This window comes from Enhydra lutris, unplaced genomic scaffold, assembly GCF_002288905.1.
Source record: "Enhydra lutris kenyoni isolate GAN:26980312 unplaced genomic scaffold, ASM228890v2 scaffoldscaffold49, whole genome shotgun sequence".
Taxonomy (NCBI): domain Eukaryota; kingdom Metazoa; phylum Chordata; class Mammalia; order Carnivora; family Mustelidae; genus Enhydra; species Enhydra lutris.
Window position 1 is genome coordinate 2,861,057 of NW_019154133.1, and position 26,544 is coordinate 2,887,600.

The window sequence follows — 26,544 nt, forward strand, 5'->3', positions numbered from 1 at the left end:
TTCTGAAAGAAGCTAAAGGAGCCTTTACCCTATAATCAGCCTTGGGCTATGTGCTGTCCCTGCTATTACATTAACTCACAGTTCATGCAGAAGTTAGATGTGCAGACAGATAAATACGTAGTGGAACTATGAAACAAATGCTGTGAGAACATGAAGAGGGTGTATCCAGTTCTGCCCAAGAGTGGTTTGGGGAAAATCTTCATAACAGAAGGGTTCTTTAGAGTTTGGTCATGTGAGTTGGCTTTTAGAAAAGGAGGAATTTTTCAGATAAAGAAGAGACGGAGGAAAGTATTTTAATCAGAACAGCTTGAAGAAGAGCATGATGTGTGTAGGGAACGAGATGTTCATTGTGAGTGAACTCTGAAAGTGGCAGGAGCAGAAATGATGAGGCGAGTTAGTTGTGGTTTTATTGTGAGGCACTGTGGCTTGTCTAGGCCAGAACATTTATTTTTTAGGCTGTAGAAAACCAGTAGAGGTTCTTCAAGTACAGGGTGACAGATAATTCTAGCAATGCAGAGATCATACCAGAGGGGCAGGGTGGGTGATTCTGAACTAAGATGGGGCAGTGAGGGTGGCTGAGGAAATGCCAGAACCAAAAATAAAACCAAAATTTGAAGAAGACATTTGGGGAAGGAATGATGTGTGATCAGGTAATGAGTGATCTTTGACCTCTTTGGTTGAGGTTTCTGCAAGATTAATGGAAGCATAGGTTCTTCCCTGTGATAGTGTGGTTGTAGGTGGTACAGGCCACAGTTAAATGTGGTAGTTGAATTTATGAACTGGAAAGAACAAACCTCTAAGAATATAGACATCCAAGAAGGGGATGGAAGAAATGGAAGAGTGAACAAATCCTGACCTACACCACTTTTAAGGGTTGGACAGAGAACAAGGTCCTCAGAAAAAGTGATACAAAGATTGGTGAAAGAGGTAGGACTACGTATACTGCCAGAAACATGGGAGTACTGGATTAAGTAATAAAGTATGGATGATGGTCAGCAGTCGCCAATATTTGGAGATGGTATTTGGTTAGTAGGAGTTCACAGGTAATCTCTTTCAGGGAAGTTTTGGAAGTGTGTGTGATCAGGGCAGAAGCCAAATTGTAATTTTTGTTAAGAGGAGAATAAAAGAGGTGAAGTATAGACTACCCTTTAGGCAGTGAAGGGAAAAGGAGAAGATAATATCTTGAAAATTTTGTGGGGGAGGTAGAAATTTGGTGTGAAAGTATCAGAATGGAAATCTGAGAGAAGGAGGCTCAGTTGGTAGAGGAGTATTTCAAAGACATTCGAGAGGGTTGGAATCAATATGGAAGGAAGATTCACCTTAGAAAGTAGGAAATACTTACCTGTCTGAGGCAGGAGGGTGAGAGGTCAAGGTGGGTCCTCTTAAGTTGAGAAATGGATGGGACAAGAGTCAGTGATTCAAGTCTGATGACCTCTTTCCTCTGTTTAAGCTGGAAATTAGCATTTTAAGTATCCCATAATAGTTATTTGAAAACATTCTCAGTATACAGATTTTTTTGTTACTGCCTTAAAAAAAAGTATTGATTTAATGATGAAAAATACTCAGGTTAGATAAAGGAAACTTTTCCTTCTGCAGATGGAATTTGGAGTGGTATACAGTTGCCTGGAGGATAAGATGTATACTGGCAGGAAAGGAAAGGGAGCCTTTTGTAATGGTCAAAAATTACAGGTTTCACAACAAGAAGGTAGGTTTATTCTCTCATTTTTGGTGTGGTTGATATTCTATACATGTTTTTCATTATTTTTGAGTTAACCAATGGAGTTCTCCTGGTTTTTAACAGATTCGTAAATTACGTGTCTTTTCCCTTTACATTTTTATTTCCACCACAATTTTGAATGTGGTAGTGGAACCAAGGAAGAAGTATAGTCCAGCAAACACCACTCAGACTCACCGGCTTGCTAAATGCTGGGGATAGAAAGATGAATAAGAATGGCTTCCTGCCCCTGTGAAGTTCATGGTTTATTGTTTCAGCCACTACATCTCAAATTCTTTGTCAAATTCCTCTGATCTGATGTCACTGGGACCAGTTGATAGACTGTAAATCTAGGGGGAAAAAATCTGTTAATGTTGGGAATCATTAAAAATGAGGTCTGTACATTTTTTATGACCTTGATGATTGGCATTTTGTCTTCTGTGTGACAGCTCATTGAACTTTTGAGTCCCTTTTTTTCCATAAACCATGTCCAACATTTCCCACAGTTTGTACTGCAGATTCTTTTAAGTGCAGCAAGAACTTAAAGATACTTGCAAATCAGTCTAAGTTCAGAATCCCCCTACACTTTTATAATTTTTTTCCTCAGACACTTAAGTTGAGAGCAGATTTTTAGTTCCTTTTCTTTTTATTGAACTCTAAGACCCTAAAGATTGGGACATATCCTAATTTTTAAGATAACGTGAAAAAACATGCATCTTATCAAAGTGCTGAGTGAAATAAGTCAAGCAGAGAGAGTCAGTTATCATATGGTTTCATTTACTTGTGGAGCATAAGAAATAACATGGAGGAAATGGGAGATGGAGAGGAGAAGTGAGTTGGGGGAAATCGAAGGGGGAGACAAACCATGAGAGACTGGACTTTGAGAACAAACTGAGGGTTTTGGAGGGGAGGGGGGATGAAGGGTTGGGTGAGCCTGGTGCTGAGTATTAAGGAGGGCTTGTATTGCATGGAACACTGGGTGGGGTGCATAAACAATGAATCTTGGAACACTGAAAAAAAATTTAAAAAAATTGAAGCATTTCAAATGCAAAAAAAAGAAAAGTAATGTGGTAGCTTTTGTAGAAACTAAACCTTTCCCTTTTTATAATTTTTTTGCATTTTATAATTCTTAATTAGATTATCAGATTATTAGAAGAAACAGTAATTGTGAACATGTTCAGAACAATTGGTGGAAGGAGATGAAGTGTAGGGTACGCTACACAGGGAGTCTCTTAGCCAAAGGTGTTGAGTGTGTTATAAGCTTCAATCATGTTGTTTCAAAGACGGAATGGAAAGCATTGGGTAATCCATCAATTTAGTAAATGGAGGTCAGCCACCATTCAGTTTAAACTTTTGTTTTATTTCAAACCGATATTTAAATTATTTATTTTGTAAATTCTTTTTAAATATTTAAGGTATTTGCTTATTTCCCACTAAAGGTATCATGCATGCAAGCAAATTGGTTATATTTTATATTTTGGGGGGATGTTCAAAGAAGCAGACTCCTTGATTATGAGAACAACCACTTAAGGATAATAAATTTATCAGAATTTTAATACTTCAAGGCTTAGAATGAAAGAAATATGGTACATCTAGGACGAGGGATGAAAATGGTCCTATTTTGAATTACAAGGATCACATTTTTTAATCAGAGTTCTTATTACTAAACTTTAGTGATTATTTAAAACATTTTCTTTTAGATATTACCAAATCACTTTTGGTGACAGAGTTTGGCTCTTCCAGAACACCAGAGACTGTAAGAATTGTTCTTTCTAATCTGGAAAAGCTTTTGTGCATTCCTATTCATGGGTAAGCTCTTTTCATTTCTTCTCTAAAGTTCCAGAGAATTTAACCTTTTCAGAATAAATTTTCCATTAACAGGCTTGGGATCACTCCCATAATTGTAATTTTGTAATATAATTTTAAAAACATTTTTATCTGAGAACAATTTCAAACTTAACAAAATTTGCAGAAATAATGGGAAAAAAAAGGATACTCTTTACTTAGATTCACCTGTTAACATTTTACTCCATTTGCTTTATCATCTCATCATTTCCTTTGTGTGTGTGTGTGTGTGTGTGTGTGTATGTATACATGAATGCGTGCATACACAAGTGGATATACACCTTTTTTCCTCTGGACTGTTTTAGGGTAAATTACGTATATTATGGCTCTTTAGTCCAAAATACTTCAATTTCCTGAGATTAGGGATTTTTTTTCATAACCACAATACAATTGTTGACTTTATAAATTTACATTTTATCTAATCTACCATCAATATTTAGTTTCTGCTGTTGACCTAACAATGTCTTTTGTAGCATTTTCTTCCTCCAGTGCAAGTCAGCGTAGGGTCAAGCATGAATATAGTTGTCACATCTCTTCAGCCACTTTTGATCTGAATATTTCCACAGCCTAAGAAATTACCCACTTCCTCTCAGTTTTCAAATTATTTTCATAGAAGAATACAAGCTAGACTCTTATAATTTATTTCAGGTTTCTATCAATAGTTACTTCTCCCTTGTTACTTGTTCTTTTTTATATTTGTGCTTTTTTCTTTTTGGAAATCTTAATTAAATTACTTAGTGTTTTGTCATTTTTTTCCCCTTAGAGAGCCAGGATTATGATTTATTAATCTGATATACAGTTTTTCTCCTCTCTGTCTTGAATTTATTTTTATTCTTTAATTTTTTTTATTAATATAAGTGTTTAGGCTATGAATTTTTATCTTACTGCTGTTTTAAATGAACCCCCAGATAATAATATGTAGGGTTTTCATTAATTATTTTTCACAAAATCTGTAATTTGTATTTCCTCTTTCACCTGAGAGTTGTGTTCTTAAATTTAAATAAGGAATATTTTTAAAATATCATTTTTAATTTTAGGAATTTTATTACATTATAATGAATCTGCTGTTGAGCTTACTAATATTTTGTTTGTGCCTAGTATATATGATTAATTTTGGGGACGGTTCTGTACATACTAAAAAGAAAGTATATTCTCCATTATTAGGGTATAGTATTTGATATATAGCCTAAAGATGAACCTTATTATGTTGTTTATTTTTTTGTCTACTTCACCTTTCTCATACATTGGTCTTAGTTTTTTGCTTGACTTTAGGAAAGAACGGCAAGCATTTTATAGCTCATCCTCTATAGATTCCTTGAGAAGAGCACATGTGCATAAGACTCCATGAGTTCTAGCACATTCCGTACTGTTTTTCTTTGGCCTTGAAACTTGAACAGCTTGGCTGGATATAATATCCTTAAGAAACAGTATGAACTAAATGTCTTGAAAAGGCTGTTTTACTGTTGCCTTGCTTTGTATGTTGCTTTTGAGAAATCTGATGCCATTCTAATTTTCTTGGCATTTAAATTCATATTTTGGGATGCCTGGGTGGCTCAGTTGGTTAAACGTCTGACTTTGGCTTAGGTCATGATCCCAGGGTCCTGGGATCCAGTCCCACATCAGGTTCCTTCCTCAGCAGAGAGCCTGCTTCTCCCTCTGCCTGCCGCTCCCCCTGCTTGTGTGTGCTTGTTCACACGTGCTTTCTCTTTCTCTCTTACAAATAAATAAATCTTAAAAAAAAAAAAAAGTCATGTTTTGCTTGGAGACTCTGAGAATTTTTTTTTCTTTTAATCTTCCATGGCTAATAGCTTTACAAGGACAGATCTTGGAATTGCCCATTCTGGCAGAATTTCCTCCTTTAACATGTATATTCAGGTCTTTTTTCATCCAGGATAATTTTTTTGAGTTACAGTTTTTTTTAAAGATTTTATTTATTTATTTGACAGAGAGAAATCACAAGTAGGCAGAGAGGCAGGCAGAGAGAGAGGAGGAAGCAGGCTCCCTGCTGAGCAGAAAGCCCGATGTGGGGCTTGAACCCAGGACCTGGGATCATGACCCGAGCCGAAGGCAGCGGCTTAACCCACTGAGCCACCCAGGCGCCCCTTGAGTTACAGTTTTAAATACTAGTTCAGTTCTCATTTTCATTTTCTGTTCCGTTTTCATTTTCATCAAGGCACTAGTAGAAATGCTGTTTCCTTTGGGTCTTCTTTTTCAGCTACTCTCTCTCTAGTCCTTTTTACTACTTTCCTGTATTTCCTTTCTTCATTGCCTTTGATTAGATTTTTATTGGCATATGTTGTCCTTCAGGTACCTTGTGATTGGGATTTCATTCCTGATTTAATTTTGTCTCTCCCCTCCGCCACCTTTTCTGGGTTCACTCATTTCTTGTTTTCTTTCTTTCTCCACACCCTCCCCCCACAGTTTCTACAGTAGTTTTTATATTTCTCATTTAACACCCTCCCCTGCCCCCATATTTACAAATATTTATTTGAGGATATTTAATTCAGGTTGGATTGATTTCATTTTCAATTTTTTATAGCTTCATTGTTGAGTTTTGGGGGGAGACTGTATCAGGCAAAAAAAAAAAAAAAAAAAAAAAACCAAAAATTTTTTTATTAAAAAACTTATTTTTTTTTTTTTTTTTTTTTTATAATTTTTTGTTTTGTTTTGGGGGGGAAAAGAAAAAAAAAAAAAAAAAAAAAAAAAAAAAAAAATCCCAAATACTTTCATTAGCAAATACCTGATATTTTATAGTAGTTTTATGTGATTATGGTCTCCTTTTTTCTATTCTGTTTTATTTTGTGATCAGGGTTTCTGGTACCTGTTTTTGCTGTCAGTTCTGACCTTCTGTACAATTTCCTTTCTGATAATCTATTAAATTGTGGTGGGCAGTGAGGGTTGGCCTGTCTTATTTCTCTTTCATTTCTGCAGGATCCTTATTTTTTCATGCCTAATTCTTTTCCATCAATTCTTTGTCTAAAAGAGGTGCCACCTCTCTCTCTCTCTCTCTCTCTCTTTTTTTTTTTTTTTTTTGCAATAAATTGACACATTATTTTAGTTTCAAGTATACAGAATAGTGATTTCATATTTGGATATATTGTGAAATGATCACCACAGTAAGTCTAGTTAATTAACATCACCACATACAGATTTTTTTCATCTTGTGGTGAGAACTTTTAAGATCTACTTTCTTAGCAACTTTCAAATATGCAGTACAATATTACTAACTGTAGTCACTGTGTAGTATATCCCCATGACTTATAACTGGAAATTTGTACCTTTGGATCTCCTTTACCCATTTTGCCAATCCCCTCAACCTCCTACCCCTGGCACCCACCAATATGTTCTCTAAGAGATCAGTTGTTTTTTTATCCTGTTTTGTTTTTAGATTGCACATATATGTAGAATAACCAATCTTATCTGACTCTCCCCAAGAAGTATAGCTTCCTTGTGGCTGTGAGGTGAGGTTCTACTTTTTTTCCCAGTCCCTTCCCTGTAGCAGGACTATGAATTAGCAATCCTTACATGTTGTTCAGCATTTTTATGTTTGTCTCACTTTTTTTTTTTTTAAATTAACGTATAATGTATTATTTGCCCCAGGGGTACAGGTCTGTGAATCATCAGGCTTACACATTTCACAGGACTCACCATAGCACATACCCTCCCCAGTGTCCATAACCCAGCCACCCTATCCCTACCTCCACACCCCCCAGCAACCCTCAGTTTGTTTTGTGTGATTAAGAGTCTTTTATGGTATGTCTACCTCCTGATCCCATCTTGTTTCATTTTTGCCTTTCCGACCCCCCACAACCCCCCACCCTTCCTCTCAATTTCCTCATATCAGTGAGATCATGTGATAATTGTCTTTCTCTGATTGAGTTCTTTCGCTCAGCATAATACCCTCTAGTTCCATCCATGTAGTTGCAAATGGCAAGATTTCATTTCTTTTGATGACTACATAGTATTTCATTGTATATATATACCACATCTTCTTTATCCATTCATCTGTTGATGGACATCTAGGTTCTTTCCATAGTTTGGCTATTGCGGACATTGCTGCTCTAAACATTTGGGTGCATGTGCCCCTTTGGATCACTATATTTATATCTTTAGGGTAAATACCCAGTAGTGCAATTGCTGGGTCATAGGGTGGCACTATTTTCAACTTTTTGAGGAACATCCATACTGTTTCCCAGAGTGGTTGTACCAGCTTACGTTCCCACCAGTGGTGTAGGAGGGTTCCCCTTTCTCCGCATCGTCACCAACACCTGTCATTTCCTGACCAGTTAATTTTAGCCATTCTGACTGGTGTGAGGTAGTATCTCACTGTGGTTTTGATTTGTATTTCCCTGATGCCAAGTGATATGGAACACTTTTTCATGTGTCTGTTGGCCGTTTGGATGTCTTCTTTGGAGAAATGTCTGTTCATGTCTTCTGCCCATTTCTTGATTGGATTCTTTGTTCTTTAACTGTTGAGTGTGATAAGTTCTTTATAGATTTTGGATACCAGTCCTTTATCTGATATGTATTTGCAAATATCTTCTCCCATTCTGTCAGTTGTCTTTTGGTTTTGCTGACTGTTTCCTTTGCTGTGCGAAAGCTTTTGATCTTGATGAAGTCCCAAAAGTTCTTCTTTGCCCTTGCTTCCCTTGCCTTTGGTGATGTCTCTAGGAAAAAGTTACTGCGACTGAGGTCGAAGAGGTTGCTGCCTGTGTTCTTGTCAAGGATTTTGATGGATTTCTGTCTCACACTGAGGTCTTCCATCCATCTTGAGTCTATTTTTGTGCGTGATGTAAGGAAATGGTCCAGTTTTATTCTTCTGCATGTGATTGTCCAATTTTCCCAGCACCATCTGTTGAAAAGACTGTCTTTTTTCCATTAGACATTCTTTCCTGCTTTGTTGAAGATTAATTGACTATAGAGTTTAGGGTCCATTTCTGGGCTCTCTATTCTGTTCCACTGATCTATATGTCTGTTTTGTGCCAGTACCATACTGTCTTGATGATATCAGCTTTGTAATAGAGCTTGAAGTCTGGAATTGTGATGCCACCAACTTTGGCTTTCTTTTTCAACATTCCTCTGGCTATTCGGGGACTTTTCTGGTTCCATATAAATTTTAAGATTATTTGTTCCATTTCTTTGAAAAAAATTGATGGTATTTTGATAGGGATTGCATGAAATGTGTAGATTGCTTTAGGTAGCATAGACATTTTTACAATATTTATTCCTCCAGTCCTTGAGCATGGAACGTTTTTCCATTTCTTTGTGTCTTCCTCAATTTCTTTCATGAGTACTTTATAGTTTTCTGATTACAGATCCTTTGCCTCTTTGGTTAGGTTTATTCCTAGGTGTCTTATGGTTTGGGGTGTAACTGTAAATGGGATTGACTCCTTAATTTCTCTTTCCTCTGTCTTGCTGTTGGTGTAGAGAAATGCAACTGATTTCTGTGCATTGATTTTATATCCTGACACTTCACTAAATTCCTGTATGAGTTCTAGCAGTTTTGGAGTGGAGTCTTTTGGGTTTTCCACATAAAGTATCATATCATCTGCAAAGAGTGAGAGTTTGACTTCTTCTTTGCTGATTCAGATTTCTTTAATTTCTTTTTGTTGTCTGATTGCTGAGGCTAGGACTTCTAGTACTATGTTGAATAGCAGTGGTGATAGTGGACATCCCTGCCATTTTTCTGACCTTAGTGGAAAAGCTGTCAGGTTTTCCCCATTGAGAATATTTGCTGTGGGTTTTCATAGATGGCTTTGATGATATTGAAATATGTACCTTTTATCCCTACACTTTGAAGAGTTTTGATCAAGAAAGGATGCTGTACTTTGTCAAATGCTTTTTCAGCATCTATGGAGAGTATCATATGGTTCTTGTTCTTTAATTAATGTATTGTATCACATTGATTGATTAGTGGATGTTGAACCAACCTTGCAGCCCAGGAATAAATCACACTTGGTCGTGGTGAATAATCCTTTTAATGTACTGTTAGATCCTGTTGGCTAACATTTTGGTGAGAACTTTCACATCTGTGTTCATCAAGGATATTGATCTGTAATTCTCCTTTTTGATGGGTTCTGTCTGGTTTTGGGATCATGGTAATGCTGGCTTCATAAAATGGGTTTGGAAGTTTTCCTTCTACTTCTATTTTTTTAGAACAGTCTCAGGAGAATAGGTATTAATTCTTTAAATGTTTGGTAGAATGCCCCTGGGAAGCCATCTGGCCCTGGGCTCTTGTCTCTTGGGAGACTTTTGATGACTACTTCAATCTCCTTACTGGTTATAGGTCTGTTCAGGGTTTCTATTTCTTCCTGGTTCTGTTTTGATAGTTTATATGTCTCTGGGAATTAATCCATTTCTTCCAGATTGTCATATTTGCTGGTGTAGAGTTGCTCATAATATGATCTTATAGTTGTTTGTATTTCTTTGGTGTTGGTTGTGATCTCTCCTCTTTCATTCGTGATTTTATTAATTTGGGTCCTTTCTCTTTTCTTTTTGATAAGTCTGGCCAGGGGTTTATCAGTCTTTTTCAATTCTTTCAAAGAACCAGCTCCTAGTTTTGTTGATTTGTTCTACTATTGTTTTGGTTTCTATTTCATTGATTTCTGCTCTGATCTTTATTATTTCTCCTCTCTGGCTAGGTTTAGGCTTTCTTTGCTCTTCTTTCTCCAGCTCCTTTAGGTGTAGGGTTAGGTTGTGTACTTGAGACCTTTCTTGTTTCTTGAGAAAGTCTTGTATTTTCTTGTTTCTTGAGAAAGTTTCTTGAGAAATTTCTTGTTTCTTGAGAAAGTCTTGTATACTTTCCTCTCAGGAACACCTTTGCTGTGTCCCAAAGATTTTGAACAGTTGTGTTTTAATTTTCATTTGTTTCCATGAATTTTTTCAATTCTTCTTTAATTTCCTGGTTGACCCATTCATTCTTTAGTAGGACGCTCTTTAGCCTCCATGTATTTGAGTTCTTTCCAACTTTCCTCTTGTGATTGAGTTCTAGCTTCAGAGCATTGTGGTCTGACAATATGCAGGGAGTGATCCCAATCCTCTGGTACTTGTTGATACCTGATTTGTGATCCAGGATGTGATCTATTCTGGAGAATGTTCCATGTGCACTAGAGAAGAATGTGTATCCTGTTGCTTTGGGATGGAATGTTCTGAGTATATCTGTGATGTCCATCTGGTCCAATGTGTCATTTAAAGCCTTTGTTTCCTTGTTGATCTCTTGATGAGATGATCTATCCATTTCAGTGAGGGGGGTGTTAAAGTCCCCTACTATTACTGTATTATTGTTGATGTGTTTCTTTGCTTTTGTAATTAATTGGTTTATATAATTGGCTGCTCCCATGTTAGGGATAGATGTTTAAAATTGTTAGATCTTGTTGGACAGACCCTTTAAGTATGATATAGTGTCCTTCTTCATCTCTTATTATAGTCCTTGGCTTAAAATCTAATTGATATGATATAAGGATTGCCACTCCTGCTTTCTTTTGATGTCCATTAGCATGGTAAATTGTTCTCTGCCCCCTCACTTTAAATCTGGAAGTGTCTTTGGGTCTAAAATGAGTTTCTTGCAGACGGCATATCAATGGGTCTTGTTTTTTTATCCATTCTGATACCCATTGTCTTTTGATTGGGGCATTTAGCCCATTTACATCCAGGGTAACTATTGAAAGTTATGAATTTAGTGCCATTGTATTGCCTGTAAGGTGACTGTTACTGTATATTGTTTCCTTTCCCTTCGGGTCTGTTACTTTTAGGCTCTCTCTTTGCTTAGAGGACCCCTTTCAATATTTCCTGGAGGGCTGGTTTGGTGTTTACAAATTCTTTTAATTTTTGTTTGTCCTGGAAGCTTTTTATCTCTCCATTTTCAGTCATAGCCTAGCTGTATATAGTATTCTTGGCTGCATATTTTTCTCATTTAGTGCTCTGAATATATCATGCCAGTCCTTTCCGGCCTGCCAGGTCTCTGTGGATAGGTCTGCTGCCAATGCAATATTTCTTCTGTTGTATGTTACAGACCTCTTGTCCTGAGCTGCTTTCAAAATTTTCTCTTTGCCACTGAGATGTTTTACTATTAGATGATGGGATGCGGACCTATTTTATTGATTTCGAGGGGGGTACTCTGTGCCCTCCTGGATTTTGATGCTTGTTTCCTTCACCAAATTAGGGAAATTCTCTGCTATAATTTGCACTAGTATACCTTCTGCCCCTCTCTCTCTCTTCTTCTTTGGGATCCCAATTATTCTAATATTGTTTTGTCTTATAGTATCACTTATCTCTCAAATTCTCCCCTCACGGTCCAGTAGTTGTTTATTTCTCTTTTTCTCAGCTTCTTTGTTCTCCATCATTTGGTCTTCTATATCACTAATTCTCTCTTTTGCTTCACTCATCCTAGTAGTAGGAGCCTCCATTTTTTATTGCACCTTTTTAATAGCTTTTTTGATTTCAACTCGGTTAGGTTTTAGTTCTTTTATTTCTCCAGAAAGGGATTTTGTTTCTCCAGAAAGGGATTCCCTAGTGTCTTTCATGCTTTTTTGAGCCCAGCTAGCACCCTCATAATCGTTATTCTGAACTCTGGTTCACATCTTACTAATGTCCATATTGATTAGGTCAGTCACTGTCAGTACTTCCTCTTGTTCTTTTTTTTGAGGTGAGTTTTCTACCGTCATTTTACCCAGATAAGAATAGATGAATAAGAGGACAAAATACTAAAAGGGTAGCAACGACCCAAGAAAAATGCACACTAACCCAATTGGAAGAGACCCAAAACTGGAGGGAGAAGAAAGGGGGAAAAAAAAAAAGATTAGGCTGGTGAATAGAACAGAGCCACCACTTGATTTTGGGTGTATTTTGGTCTGTTAGAAGAGATTTTAAAGAAAGAAAAAACTTATATATATACAAAAATAAGGGTAAACATGGTGAAGGGTTGGAATATGACTATAAAGATGAAAATTCAAAATGATTCTGAAAAAGGAATTGATAAGAGGTTGGTTGGAAAAAGGGAAAAAAAAAAAAGAGAATGTGATCAGGCTGGAGACTAGAACAAAGCCATGTGCTAGATTTAGGGTATATTTTGATCTATTAGAAGAAATTGTACCCCAAAATTTTAAAGAAAAAAAATCCTTTCTGTGTACAAAAAATAAGGTTAAATACAATGAAGGCATAGAATATGACTATAACAATGAAAATTTAATAAGATTTTTTTAAAAGGTATTGATAAGATATAATCATTAAAAACCATATAAATAGGAAAGAGGAAAATTTTAAAAAGTAGAATAAGAAAAAAATAAAATTTACAAAAGTTAACTTTGAGAGACTTAAGGATCTTGGGAAAAAAGCCATGCATTCTGTGTGTTGTTTTCCCCTAGCTTTGGAGTTCTGCACTTCTCATTGATCAGTGAGCTTGGTCTTGGATGGATGTTCTTGCTGCTCTTCTGATGGAGGGGCCTTTTGCAGTGATTCTCAAGTGTCTTTGCCTGAGGCGGAATTGCACCGCCCTTGCCAAGGGCCGGGCTAAGTAATCTGCTTGGGTTTGCTCTTGGGAGCTTTTGTTCCCTGAATGCTTTCCATACAGCTTTGGAGGAAGGGAATGAGGATGGCAGCATCCCAGTCTCCAACCTATAGGAGCCGAGAGCTCGGGGCCTCACTCCTCAGTGCACCCTCAGAGAAAAGCAGTCACTCCCACCCATCTCCCTGATCTCCGGCCACACTCCGTGCTCATCCCACCTGTGACTGTGTTTCTATGTCTGGCGCATGGCCCCGTTTGGACTTTCCAAACCCAGCAGCTTTCTGCAGTGTGCTCCTGGGCTGCTCCTCCCAGAGGAGGAAGGAGGGGGTCTTTCTGAATCTGCCACTTGTAGGGTCCCTACTGGAAGAGCAGTGGCTTGACTGTGCCTCGGATCTCAGATCAAGGTAACCCTGAGCTGAGATTGCACTTCTTAGCTCCATGTCTGTAGCTGGCTTTCCTGCTCTGATACCTGGGAGTTCTGCCACACCCAGGCACCCCTGGTCTTTCTGTCACCCTGTGGGTCCTGAAACCACACTGTCCCTGCAAGGGCTCTACCCACCCCGCTTAGCCTCTGGAACTACATCCTTCAGTGGAGCAGACTTATAAAAGTTCCAATTTTGTGCTCTGTCACTTGCCAGGAGCTGGCCTCTCCTGCCATGGTCTATCATCCCATCGCTTTGGATTCATTTCTCTGCATGTCCTACCATCCGGAAAGTAGTTGATTTTCTGTTCCTAGAATTGTTGCTCTTCTTCTATCTCCTGTTGAGTTTGTAGGTGTTCAGAATGGTTTGATAACTATCAAGCTGAACTCCTGGGACATTATGATATTTCAGTCTCCTACTCTTCCGCCATCTTGCTTCCTCTCCTCACTTTCTCTTTCTTAAGGTAGCTTTGTCTGTGTTCCCTCTGGCTCTTCTGTTCCCTTTTCTTCCTTGTGACAGAGTCTTTTCTGCCTCCCTCCCCAACTCTGTATCTTCAAGCTTGCAGTGCTCTATTAGGATTTTTCTGTTTTCCCTCTAGTTACAGAGAATTTATGTTTTCTAGTTCCTAGAATTGCTGAAGGAATGGTTCCTATAGGTTTTACTTGTCCTTGTTGATTTTATTTTTATTTTGGGAGGAAGATAATAGTGAGTTTTAAATCAGAATGCTACTATTATGTTCCAAACCTTAGAGTCCTTCTATAATGGAAGTTTTGTAGATGAAGAAATTAAAAGCAAATATTAAACAGGTATATACATTTGTTCTTAAAAGAGAAGCTAGAGTTTTGAGGTTCTTAAATTTAGTGTAGTTAATGTATATGTTAAGTAGAATTCTCCTGACCTTTATTGTGGTTGTTTTCATGAAGAAAAATAGAGAAAAATAATAACCACAGATTTGGGGGATTTTATTTCACTACCAATTATGCCTACCTTTTGCCTTCTGAAAATATTGACTTAAAAGACTCTTAGAACTGACCAATGAACATCTGATAATCCAGACTTATTTGTAGATGATTTGACTGAGGTTCGGAGAGGTAAAGTGACTGTCTGAGATCACACAGGTAGACGGAGATGTGACTAGAATCCTGGCTTCCAGACCATTTCTCTGTCTCCAACATTAGATTTTCATTTTAGGAGTCAGGACATTACATGTACAGTTTGGCCTGATACAAACTATAATTTTAGGCTGTAGATCTGTGATCTGTTTTGCAATAAGTAAAGTAAAAAAAGTTCCTGTCAAGAAAGTATAGGACCTAGGGATGCCTGGCTGGTCCAGTCTAGAGCATGCAACTCTTATTCTTGGGGTTATGAGTTCAAGCCCCACATTGGGCATGGGGCCTACTTAAAAAGAAGAAGAAGAAAAGAAGGTATATAATGTCCCAGAATGATGTCCTTGAGGGAAGAGCAATATGATTAAAAAAGCCTGTAGCTACAGCGCTATTTTGAAGCAAGGACTTTAACTGCAGGCAATAAAATGTTTATGTTATTCATGAAAGAGCTATAAGTGCTTTATAACTTTAACCTTTTCTATTTCCATGGTCTGAAGTAAAAACTAAACAGTGCCCTTTTATTTTTGTATTTTCTTAAAGGTAGAACAAGGAAAATATTGCCAAGAAGTGCTGACTTAACTGATTTCTTTCTGTGATCTTTTGCATTCTGCTGATTTTTTCAATGTGAATTTGGAAGGGTTATTTACACATGCACATGCACATGAAAGTAAAGAGAGTTATAATTTGAATGAATGTCTTAAACAAGTAGAAACAGTCTAATAAGTTCCTAACTAGTAAATGATATTTATGTAGCAAAGTTAAATCATTACAGGTCTATTTCCTTTAGTTTAATTTTTAGGGACTTATTTAGGTGAAATGCATATCCATTTGCTTCTGTAATATTTTCTGGCATCATGGTTTACGGAATAATTTCATCTTAAATATAGTCTTTGAGGACCTTTCAGATGTTAGGCACTCTCCTAGGGGCTTTGCATATATTTATTATAACCATTAACAACAGTGTCCAGAGTAAGTTGGTATCCCCATTTTGATGACAAGAAAAGTAAAACTTGAAGGGGAAACTTTCTCAAGATTACAGTTTTAAGCAGCTAAGTAGGGGTGCAAACTCAAATCTCTGTGATACCGAAGATAGTCCTTTTTTACTTTATGCCATAAATCCTCTAGATGGATCAGACTAAGATAGGATTCAGAACACATTTGTAAAATCTATACCCAGTTTTGGTTATTTGATAATTAAGTACTCTCTGGCAGTATTTGTCCTTAAAAGAATATGTTCTTTTCTTACTATCAGGCCCCTTGCCTGAGAGCCTGTGATATTTATTAGAAATGAACAGAAGCATTGCCAGTAGGTAGCAGTATTGTTCTTCCAGCCTACAGTTCTATCTCTGAATAGAAATACCAAGGGGTCATTTATGAAAGAGCTTGATATTTGCTTTCTAGGACATGAGCTATGAACTATAACATATCCCATGAGAAACGGGGAAAATTCCATATGCCATTCTTTATATAAACTATCAAAAGCCACTAAAGTTAATTTGGTTTTATGTATTTGAAAAGCAGTCAAATGTCTGTTTAACATTTGTTACTAGTTCTTTCTTAAATCTGATATGCAATAAGAAATGGGCAGGAAAGCATATTTGGAATCAAAGGCATCACATAATTTTAATCTTTTTTTAAAATTGATTTGGTGTAAACATGTCTCATTTTTAACCATATTTTGGTGGAGTCTTTAGGGTGTTCTATGTATAGTATCTGGGCAGCTGCCAGTAGTGACAGTTTTACTTCTTCGTTACCAATTTGGATGCCTTTTATTCCTTTATCTTGTGTGACTGTTGCAACTAGGGCTCCCAGTATGTTGAAGAGAAGTGATGGGAGTGGACATCCTTGTCTTGTTACTGCTCTTAGAGGAAAAGCTATCAATCAGTATTTTACCATTGAGCATAATGTTAGCTGTGGGTTTTTCATATATGGCCTTTATTATGTTGAGCTATGTTCCCTGTAAACCAATTTTGCTGAGGGTGTTTAACATAAATAGGTATTGAAATTCGTCACACTTTTTCTGCATCTAGTGGGATGATCGTGTGATGTTTACTTTTCATTTTGTTGATGTGGTGTATGATATTGATTTGTGACTGTTAAACTATCCCTACATCTTTGGATTAAATCCCACTTGATCATGGTGAATGATCATTTTAATGTATTGTTGAACTTGGCTTGCTAATATTTTGTTGAGGATTTTGCATCTGTGTTCATCAGAGATACTAACCTGTAGTTTTCTTCTTTTGTAGTGTCTTTGGTTTTGGTGTCAGAGTAATGCTGGCCTCATAGAATTAATTTGGGAGCTTTCCTTCTAATATTTTTTGGGGGAATAGTTTGAGAAGAATACATATTCTTTATTTTTTAAAATTTATTTTAGTATTAACTCTTCCTTAAATGTTTGGTACAATGCACCTGTGAATCCATCTGGTCCTAGACTGTTGTTTGCTGAGAGTTTGATTACTGATTCAGTTTCACTGCTAGCAGTTAGTTTGTTCAAATTTTCTATTTCTTCTGATTCAGGTGTGGACGTTTATATGTTTCTAGGAATTTATTCATTTCTTCTAGGTTGCCCAATATAATTTTCATAATATTCTTATAATCCTTTGCATTTCTGTGCTATCAGTTGTTATTTATCCTCCTTCACTTCTGATTCAGTTCTTTCTCTTTTTTTTTTTGTTGCTGAATCTGGCTAAAGGCTTATCAGCTTTGTCTTTTCAGAGAACCAGTTCCTAGTTTCACTGACATTTTCTTTCTTTCTTTTTTTAAGTCTCTATTTCTGCTCTAGCCTTAATATTTCCTTCTATTAGCTTTGGGCTTTGCTCTTTTTATAGATCTCTTAGATGTAAGGTTAGGTGTTTGAGATTTTTCTTGTTTCTGATTTAGGCTCATATTGATACAGACTTCCCTCTTAGAACTGCTTTTTGCCGCATCTCAAAGATTTTGGACAGTTGTATTTTCTTTTATCTCCATAGATTTTATTCCCTCTTTGATTTTTTTTTTTTTGGTTGACCCATTGATTGCCTACTAGCATGTTGTTTAGCCTGTGTGTATTTGTGTTCTTTCTAGATTTCCTCTTGTAATTGATTTCTAGTGTTACACTGTTGTGGTCAGAAAAGATGCTTGTAGGATTTCAGTCTTATGGATTTTATTGAGATATGTTTTATGGCTTAACATGTAATCTGTTCTGGAAAATGTTCTGTGTGCACTTGAAAAGAACATATATTCTGCTGTTTTCAGGTAGAATGTTGTATATATATCTGTTAGGTCCATTGGTCTAATGTGTTGTTCAAAGATACTGTTTCCTGTTGATTTTGTCTCTGGATGGTCTTACACTGATGTAAGTGTTATGTTAAAGCCACCTACCATTATTGTCAATTTCTCCCTTTATGCCTGTTAGTAGTTGCTTTATATATTTGGTTGTCCAATGTTGGGTGCATAGACATTTACAGTTGTTATATCCCCTTTTTAGAATGTTCCCTTTATCATTGTATAATGCCAGGCTTAGACTTTAAAACAGAGACTGTAACATAAGACAGTTTTGTGTGATCTAAATATTGCTACCTTGGCTTTTTGTTTCACTGCTGTTTGCATGGAATCTTCTTCTGTCCGTTAAGTGTATGCATGTCTTAGGTCTAAAGTAAGCCTCTTATAGGCAGCAAATGGATAGGTCTCTCTCTCTCTCTCTCTCTCTCTCTTTTTTTTTAAATCTTTTTTGTCACCCTGTATCTTTTGATTGTAGCATTTTGTCCTTTTACCTTTAAAGTAATTATTCATAAGTATGTTCTTATTGCCATTTTGTGACTTACTTTCTGGTTGTTTTTCTCCATTCCTTCTCTTATTCTCTTCCCTTGTGGTTTGATGGCTTTTTGGTGTTACACTTTTAATTCCTATCTCCTTTTTTGTGTGTGTTTATCTGTTATAGGTTTTAGATTTGCAGTTACCATTAGGTTAATATATAACATCTTATGGGTATAGCAGTCTATATTAAGTTGAGGGTCACTTAAGTTCAAACAGATTCTAAAAGCACGAAATATTTACTCCCCACCCATTTTATGAATGTTATATTTTATATAATTTTATTTTGTGTATCCTTGATTCATTATTGTATGTATAATTCATTTTACTGCTTTTGTGTTTTCATCTCCATACTGGTTTTTTAAGAGATTTGCCTACCATTATTATTTATTTTTATTTATTCATGAAATTTCTTCCTTTCATAATTGTCTTACTGTTAGGGCCTTTTCTTTCCACTCAGAATTCCTTTCAACATTTTGTGTAAGGCTAGCTTAGTGGTAATGAACTGCTTTAACTTTTGTTTGTCTGGGAAACTCTATCTCTCCTTCTATTCTAAATGATTATCTTGCTGGAGAGAGTATTCTGGTTGCAGGTTTTTTCCTTTAAGCACTTTGAATATATCATGACACTGTCTTCTAGCCTGCAAAGTTTCTACCAAGAAATCAGCTGATAGCCTTATGGGGTTTCCTTTGTATGCAACTGTTTTTGCTCTTGTTGCTTTTACAATTCTTTTAATAATTAATGTGGCAGAAAGTAACGATAATGTAGGGAGATGTGGATCTCCTTAGACGCTCTGCCTCCTGAATATGGAGGTCTGTTTCTTTCCCCAGGTTAGGGAAGTTTTCAGCTATTATTTCTTCAAATAAGTTTTCTTTCTCTCTTTTCCTTCTGAGATCCCTATAATGCTTATGTTATTATGCTTGATGAAATCATGGAGTTTTCTTATCTTCCTTTTTTTTTTTTGGTGCAGTTTGGTTGCTTTCCATTACCGTTTTCCAGATTACCACTCTGTTCTTTTGCATCCTTTGTTCTGTTGATTCCCTCTAGTGTGTTTTTCCCCCCATTATTGAGTTCATCTCTGTTTGGTTCTTTTTTTTTTTTATTTTCTATCTTTTTGTTGAAGATCTGCGATCTTTTTTCTTTTTTTTTTTTTCCTTCCTCAAGTCCCTTGAGTGGGGAATATCTTTATGACCATTACTTTGAATTCTTTATCAGGCATAGTGCTTATCTCCATGTCATTTAGCTTTTTTGCTACAATTTTTTTTCTTGTTCTTTCATTTGGGATATAGTCCTCTCTCTCCTCATTTTGTCAAACTCTGAGTCTGTGTATTAAGGTCAGCTCTGTCTCCTGGTCTTGAAAGTAGTGGCCTTATGAAGAAAAACTTCTGTGCCCTGGAGCCCAGTGCCCTTGTTCATCAGAACCAGGCACTACAGGGGTGTCTTTGTGGGCTCTGTGCACCCTGCTATTGTGGCCCAGTCACATTTGCCTTAGTCCAGTTGGCTACAGTGACCTGTCTTATTTTGCTTGCTGTGGGCACAACATACCAGGTTTGGTCCTGCACACTGAGAGGCCTGAGACTACTGTATGGATGTATGTGGGAGGTGTCTACATCTAGTTTGCCTTAGCTATGGGCACTTCAGAAGGCAGGGCACTTTCCCTGTGGGGCTCCCTGAGAAGCTTTTTTTGGTGCGAGGGGTGGGCAGTCAGAGTAGATATCTATACCGAGTCTGTTTGCTGTAGCTGCAGGCACACCAAGTGCAGGGCATTCTCCTGGGGTGGCCAGCTCAAAGGCTTGGTTGCTGGAACTGTGGGTGTGCTGGTGTGTGGGGTTATCCCTGCCTCTACCCAAGAAAGAGTCACTTTGCAGTGGTGCTAGTCCTTGCTGGGGCTGTTTGCTGGATGTGGTGGGCAGGAGCTGCTTTTCAGGGATACCTATCAAGTTGTGGGGTGTGGGCTGTATGGGGAGGGTGAGGTATATAGTGCTAGTGAGATAGGTGGATAGGGTTTACACAGGTTCCCACACAGTGTCAGGCTACTTAGGCTAGGGGAGAGGAAGTGAAGTGGTGCCTGCCTATACTTTTGTTCTTGGAGAAGTTTCCTGAAGATTCCTGCCCCTCCAGCACTTGTTCTGTGATTAGTAAATAAGTCTCTTTCTGTGTATACCACAGGCACTTTTCAAATTGCTGCTTCTATGCTGTATCTAGGCTGGGATATTTATTATAGGTTTTTTGTTTTGGGTTATTTTAGGGCAAGAACAGTTTCCCATTGCGCTGCAGCTCTTCCAGAGCTAAGCCTACTGATTTTTAAAGTACCTGGAGTTAAACCCTGCTGATTTTAACAGCTTTCAAAGTTAAGCCTCACTGGTTATCAGAGCCAAATGTTATGGGAGCTCATCTTTGCAGTGTGGTTCCCTAGTGCCTGGGGTACCGGGCATGGAGTCTGATCATCTCACTTCTCCACACTTGGGATGTCACTCCTGTTTGTGTTAGTCTCACCTGGGGGGTTTGGTTCCAGGGCAGCTCTGTCCCCTTCTTCCCTAAAGAGGGCAGAAGATTTGGTCTTTCCACAGTTAACTTTGGAAGGTCTATTTTGCCAGACTTTGGGTCATTTTTCAGAGTGACTTGCACAGATAGAGCTGTTAATCTTGGTGTATCTGTGGAAGGAGTTGAGCTCAGGATGCTCCTACCACTCCATCTTCCTGCTCCCCCCCAACTCCTGTTATTTCCTTTTCAATGAACAGATCTCACAGCCTTTTATGAAGGGGTTTAAGTAATTACAAAAGGAGCTTGAGTAAAAATCACTTGAAAATTACTTGCAGACATGATGAACACTTTTTCTTAAATATTTCAGTGTTCTTTAATAAAGGGGATACTCCCTAACATAATTATAATACAGTTGTAAAAATCAGGAAGTTAACAGTGATATATTATCTAATACAGTGACACTTTATTCAAACTTTGAAAAGAATCAGATCCAAGATTCAACCCAGGATCAAACATTGCATTTAGTTGTCATTTATCATCAATTTTTAAAAATCTGGAACAGTTACTTGGTCTTGGTCTTTTATGCTTTTGCTATTTTTAAAAAATGTATGCCAGTTATTTTGTAGTAAGTCCTTGATTTGGGTTTGTCTGGTTTCCTCAAGATTGGAGTTATACATTTTTGTCAGGAATGCTAGAGAAGCAATGTTATGTCTTTCTCAGTGCATCATAGGAGGAGGCACTTGATAGCTTTTTGTCCCATTATTGGTGATAATAAGTTAGTTCACTTGATATTGGTAGACCATTATAAAGATGCTTTTCCATTATAGGTACAGGCATACCTCAGTCATATTGCAGGTTTGGTTCTAGACTACAGCAATAAAACAACTACCTCAATAAAGCAAGTCAAATGAATTTTTTGGTTTTCTAGTGCATATAAGTCATGTTTCTATTATACCATGGTATATGAAATATATAATAGCATTATGTCTAAAAAAGCAATGTGCATAATACCTTAACATTTTATTACTAAAAATGCTAATCATCTTAGCTTTCAGTGGGTCTTAATCATTGATCAACATAATAATGAAAATTTTTGAAATATTGTAAGAATTACCAAAATGTGATAAAGAGACATGAAGTACCAATAGATTCAGTTTGTAAAAAAATCAATATATATGATATGTGATAAAACAAAACACAATAAAATGATATATGCATGCATTACATATGTTAGGGGGAGGTAATTTGACATTATGTAAATACCAGTCTTATGCTTGCTCATTTTGGCATTTATTAGTGATTCTTTCTTGAATCGGTTATTACTGTAATGGCTATCAAAGCAGTGTCCATATTTACATAGATATTTCCAGGGAAGAGGTACAAACCTGTAATACTCTTTTCAGGTAGTCTTGCATCTTACCAGAGCCCGGGTGTGCCGTTAACCCTTTAGTCACACATACTGATGTGCACACAGGTGGCAGTGACCAATAACATATTTTACTCCTCCTAGAGACTGCTTGTATTATGGGGCTGCAGTCCCTGCGTTGGGATAAATATGAATATACATGCATGCCATTATAGAAGAATGATGGCATTTTCTTCCTTTTTTTTTTCCCTGAAAATATCTTTTAGTGTTTAGCTTACTAAACGATTGCTCTATGGGGATTAATTTTGTCATCTGTATAGTATATCATGATAATTAGATAAGTTTTTTTTTAACTTGTAAATTCTCTCAACAATTAAACTAGAGGAGGAGGCTTTTTGAAAGATATTTTTCAATCTGATTTTTAAATGTTATTTGTTAGGATCCGAGGTGTTGGAACAGCAGCTGTTAATATGTGCCTTGTGGCAGCTGGAGTTGCAGATGCCTATTATGAAATGGGAATTCACTGCTGGGATATGGCAGGAGCTGGCATTATTGTTACCGAAGCTGGTGGAGTACTATTGGACGTGACAGGTAAAATTATGGAACAGTAAAAGCATTTTTCTCTCTGTTGGACTTTCCTTTATATGTAGCTTTTTTCCTTTAATGTTTAATATATATTAATATTTATTACATAAATTCTTAAAGGCAAAACAAAAACAAGGCATGTAGTTTTCTGCAAAATAAGAATAACAAATTGAGGGGCACCTGGGTGGCTCAGGGGGTTGAGCCTCTGCTTTTGGCTCGGGTCATGATCCCAGGGTCCTGGGATCAGAGCCCGCATTGGGCTCTTTGCTGAGCAGGGAGCCTGCTTCCCTCTCTGACTCTGCCTGCCTCTTTGCCTACTTGTGATCTCTGTCAAATAAAATCTAAAAAAAAAAACAAAAACAAAAAAAAAACAAATTTAGAGATAGAGGCAAAGATAAAAAGCTAATTATAATGTGGGATTAATAATGATAAATGATTAAGCCTCTTCAGACATGAGTATCAGGAACTCATTTTTTTTCCATCTTGAATTACTTTATTTTAAAATCGCTTATACATGTGTAAACGTAAAACCAAATAATTTAAGATACAACTATGAAACCAAAACATTTTCAAGTTAAAAATAAACCAAGCTATACAACAAAGAAAATTCAAAAGTATAATATTAATTCAATATGACCATTACTATTGTCCAGAATCTCTAACAGTGCTTGCTGTGGCCATAGTTCTTTTACTTTCAGATGTGTGTTCCATACAGTGAGCTGGAGCTTGACTCAGTTTGTCAAAATCTTCATTTTGTCCCTGGCATGAACACATTACTTAAATATGAAAGCTGCCTCCATTCTTTTCCCATTAGTCCAGGTTAAATAAATGTTGTACACCGGAACTCTTTTTTTTTTTTTTTAAGATTTTATTTATTTGACAGATAGACATCACAAGCAGGCAGAGAGGCAGGCAGAGAGAGAGGGGGAAGCAGGCTCCCTGCAGAGCAGAGAGCCCAATGCAGGGCTCCATCTCAGGGCCCTGGGATCATGACCTGAGCCGAAGGCAGAGTCTTTAACCCACTGAGCCACCCAGTTGCCCGAGTATCAGGAACTCTTGAGAAGCTACTGAAAACTATAGAAGGTCACTGAATCTGAGGTTTGTACCAAGAGCTTTTTGGTGACCACGGTGGTAGTTGACAATGAACTTGCCCCATCTTCACTTTCTGCCTTGGGCCTAGAGAGGTTAACTTCTTTCTATGAACTGATGGTGAAATTTTTTTTTTTTTTTAAAGATTTTATTTATTTATTTGACAGAGATCACAGGTAGGCAGAGAGGCAGGCAGAGAGAGAGGAGGAAGCAGGCTCCCTGCGGAGCAGAGAGCCTGATGCAGGGCTCGATCCCAGGACCCTGGAATCATGACCTGAGCCAAAGGCAGAGGCTTTAACCCACTGAGCCACCCAGGTGCCCCAAGATGGTGAAATTTTTTTAAGTGAAGAGTGAACCTGGGCTAAAAGTATTCACCAGTGATCAGGGAAAAAAGCAATGAAGAAGTAAAGAAATGGGAAGGAGAGTGATATGAAAATGCTGTGCTGTGGAGTCAGATTTCCTGTCCATAGATTGCCAAACATGAAAGAGGTAATAAAAGTAATAAAAAGATTAGAAAAAGAACACAGGAAAGAAGTAGATGAAGCTAATGTTACATTGCATGTTAACTCATGAGTTTAAATTTAGAAGAAAAAAATGACATTTTTCAGACTGGTATGATTGAGACACCCCTCCCCCACAAAAAACTCTGGTATTTACTAAAAGATTGTTAAAACTCATTTATGTGTTGCCAAAGCTTAAACATTATGATAATGACAGTTTTTTTTTTTAAAGAAAATTGAAAGTATTAAAATGTTATGATTGACCAATAGCACATACTATACTAGTTTTACAGGAATCATGTTTGGTTTGATTTTAGGTGGGCCATTTGACTTGATGTCACGAAGAATAATTGCTGCGAATAATAAAACCTTAGCAGAAAGGATAGCCACAGAAATTCAGGTGATACCACTTCAAAGAGACGATGAAGAGTAATTGCAGCAGCACCACGTAGTCACAGCTGCTTCGCCCCATATTTGTGGACACACTGACGGTGTTTTAAAACTTAGGACGTCTGTTTTGCGTGTGTAATATGTTTGGTTTAAATTATTTGATATCCAGATGAAAAATTGCATTTTGTTGTATATTTTACTAAGACGGAGTATGAAAGAACAGAGGAAATATTTCATTGTTTTAAAAAATTTTGTGTGTAAGAATGTGCTTTGGGGGAAAATACACAGGCAGTTGATGAGAGAAGTATCAGTCACATCAACTGCAGTAGTTAGCAATTTAGAGTTTCTAAGTATGTATGAGCCTCTGAAATTGACTATGTGCATAGCATTCTTAATTAGAGAGGTAACTTTTTGGAAAAGATTTTCTCCTTAGTTCCCAAAGCCGTATTTAATTAAATTTGTAAGTCTGTAATGGGTACTTCCTAGACCAAGGTATTTTTCTTTGCAGAGAACCTAGTTTGACTCGTCAGTGTATACATACCACCTAGCAGAGTATCTGTCAAATATGGGCAATTAAAAAATAAGCATTGAAAGAAATATTTTGGAGGTAACAATTCCTAATTATAACATACATAAAGTAATGAGCTCACCACTCTTTATTTTTACTTTAGGTTTTAAAGTAAAAATTATCCCATCATCGTTTTCATATTTTACATTATCATTCCTTTTAACATTTCACATTGCCATACCATTTCAATTACCATATTGCCAGATACCATTTCTAATTGCGGGTATTTCTATAGTTAATATATTTTCTAAGACCCTGCATGACAGTATTCATTTGGATTCAAGAAGCTGTTTCAAAAAAGCATTCTCATCAGCTATCTCTACTTTTCTACTATAATTGGATACACTGTAAAATTGTACTGAATTCAATATTCATGTTTTAAAGATGTTCATACTTCATGGTTGTGCCAAGGAAAACCTAGAACCTGGCAGATATACTTTATTGTTAATATTGAACTATGTTTTTTCCCCAAATTTCTTAATTTCTTTGCCACCAGATTCGATTCAGTCTTAAAAAATACCTTAATAGTCTTTGGCTTATGAAACTTAAAGAAAATTATTCTGGTTTATAGATATTTTAAAAGGTTAATTGACTGCTTAGCCTTGTCCCTGGGCACTTGAATAGAGATTTGTTATGGTCTCATGTGAGCCTTGTATTTGATAGAATGAAAAGTGCATCTGTAAACTAGGAGGTTATTTTATTGTTGTGCACATCTAATATATTTAAAAATATACTAAGATTTGAGTAATAAAGTTACTGTATTTGTGCTGTTGGTCATGTGCAGTAAAAATATCTTGTACTATGTTACTCTGAGGTTAATTTTTCAATTAAATTTATTTTAATTAAGACTGATGAAAAATTTTAAGTAAGTATGATTGAATGTTGTTAAAATTTGTAGTTTAAAGTACTTCTAGGTGTTTTGTGTTGAGTTGTAAATATTTGACATTTGCAGTTGTGATTGAATATATGTTCTTGGGGTTTTTTTTGCCTGCTGTTTTCTCAGCTTTTCTAAAAGACTTGACTTAATTTTTTATTCTAAATGCAATTAGATAGTCAGTGGCTGAAATTTCTTTGGATGTTGAAAAAGGATTGACAAGTAAGTTATCCAACAATAGTTTGAAAATTTGAGTAATAGTCCATCTCTCCAACTCTTTTAGCAGTTTCTTCTAGTATTTACC

General features: G+C 36.7%; 1 protein-coding gene across 1 annotated transcript in view; it reads left to right on the top strand.

Annotated features, from left to right (window-relative positions):
* The window catches only part of LOC111156796 (inositol monophosphatase 1), a 34,361-nt gene extending 8,229 nt beyond the window's left edge, over window positions 1-26,132 (top strand). The window contains exons 6-9 of the mRNA XM_022517856.1: window positions 1,597-1,705; window positions 3,415-3,523; window positions 22,674-22,825; window positions 24,726-26,132. Coding sequence (XP_022373564.1) covers window positions 1,597-1,705; window positions 3,415-3,523; window positions 22,674-22,825; window positions 24,726-24,841 — 486 coding nt within the window. The 3' untranslated portion in view covers window positions 24,842-26,132. The remainder of the gene's footprint in view (window positions 1-1,596; window positions 1,706-3,414; window positions 3,524-22,673; window positions 22,826-24,725) is intronic.
* The last annotated feature ends 412 nt before the right edge of the window (window positions 26,133-26,544 follow it).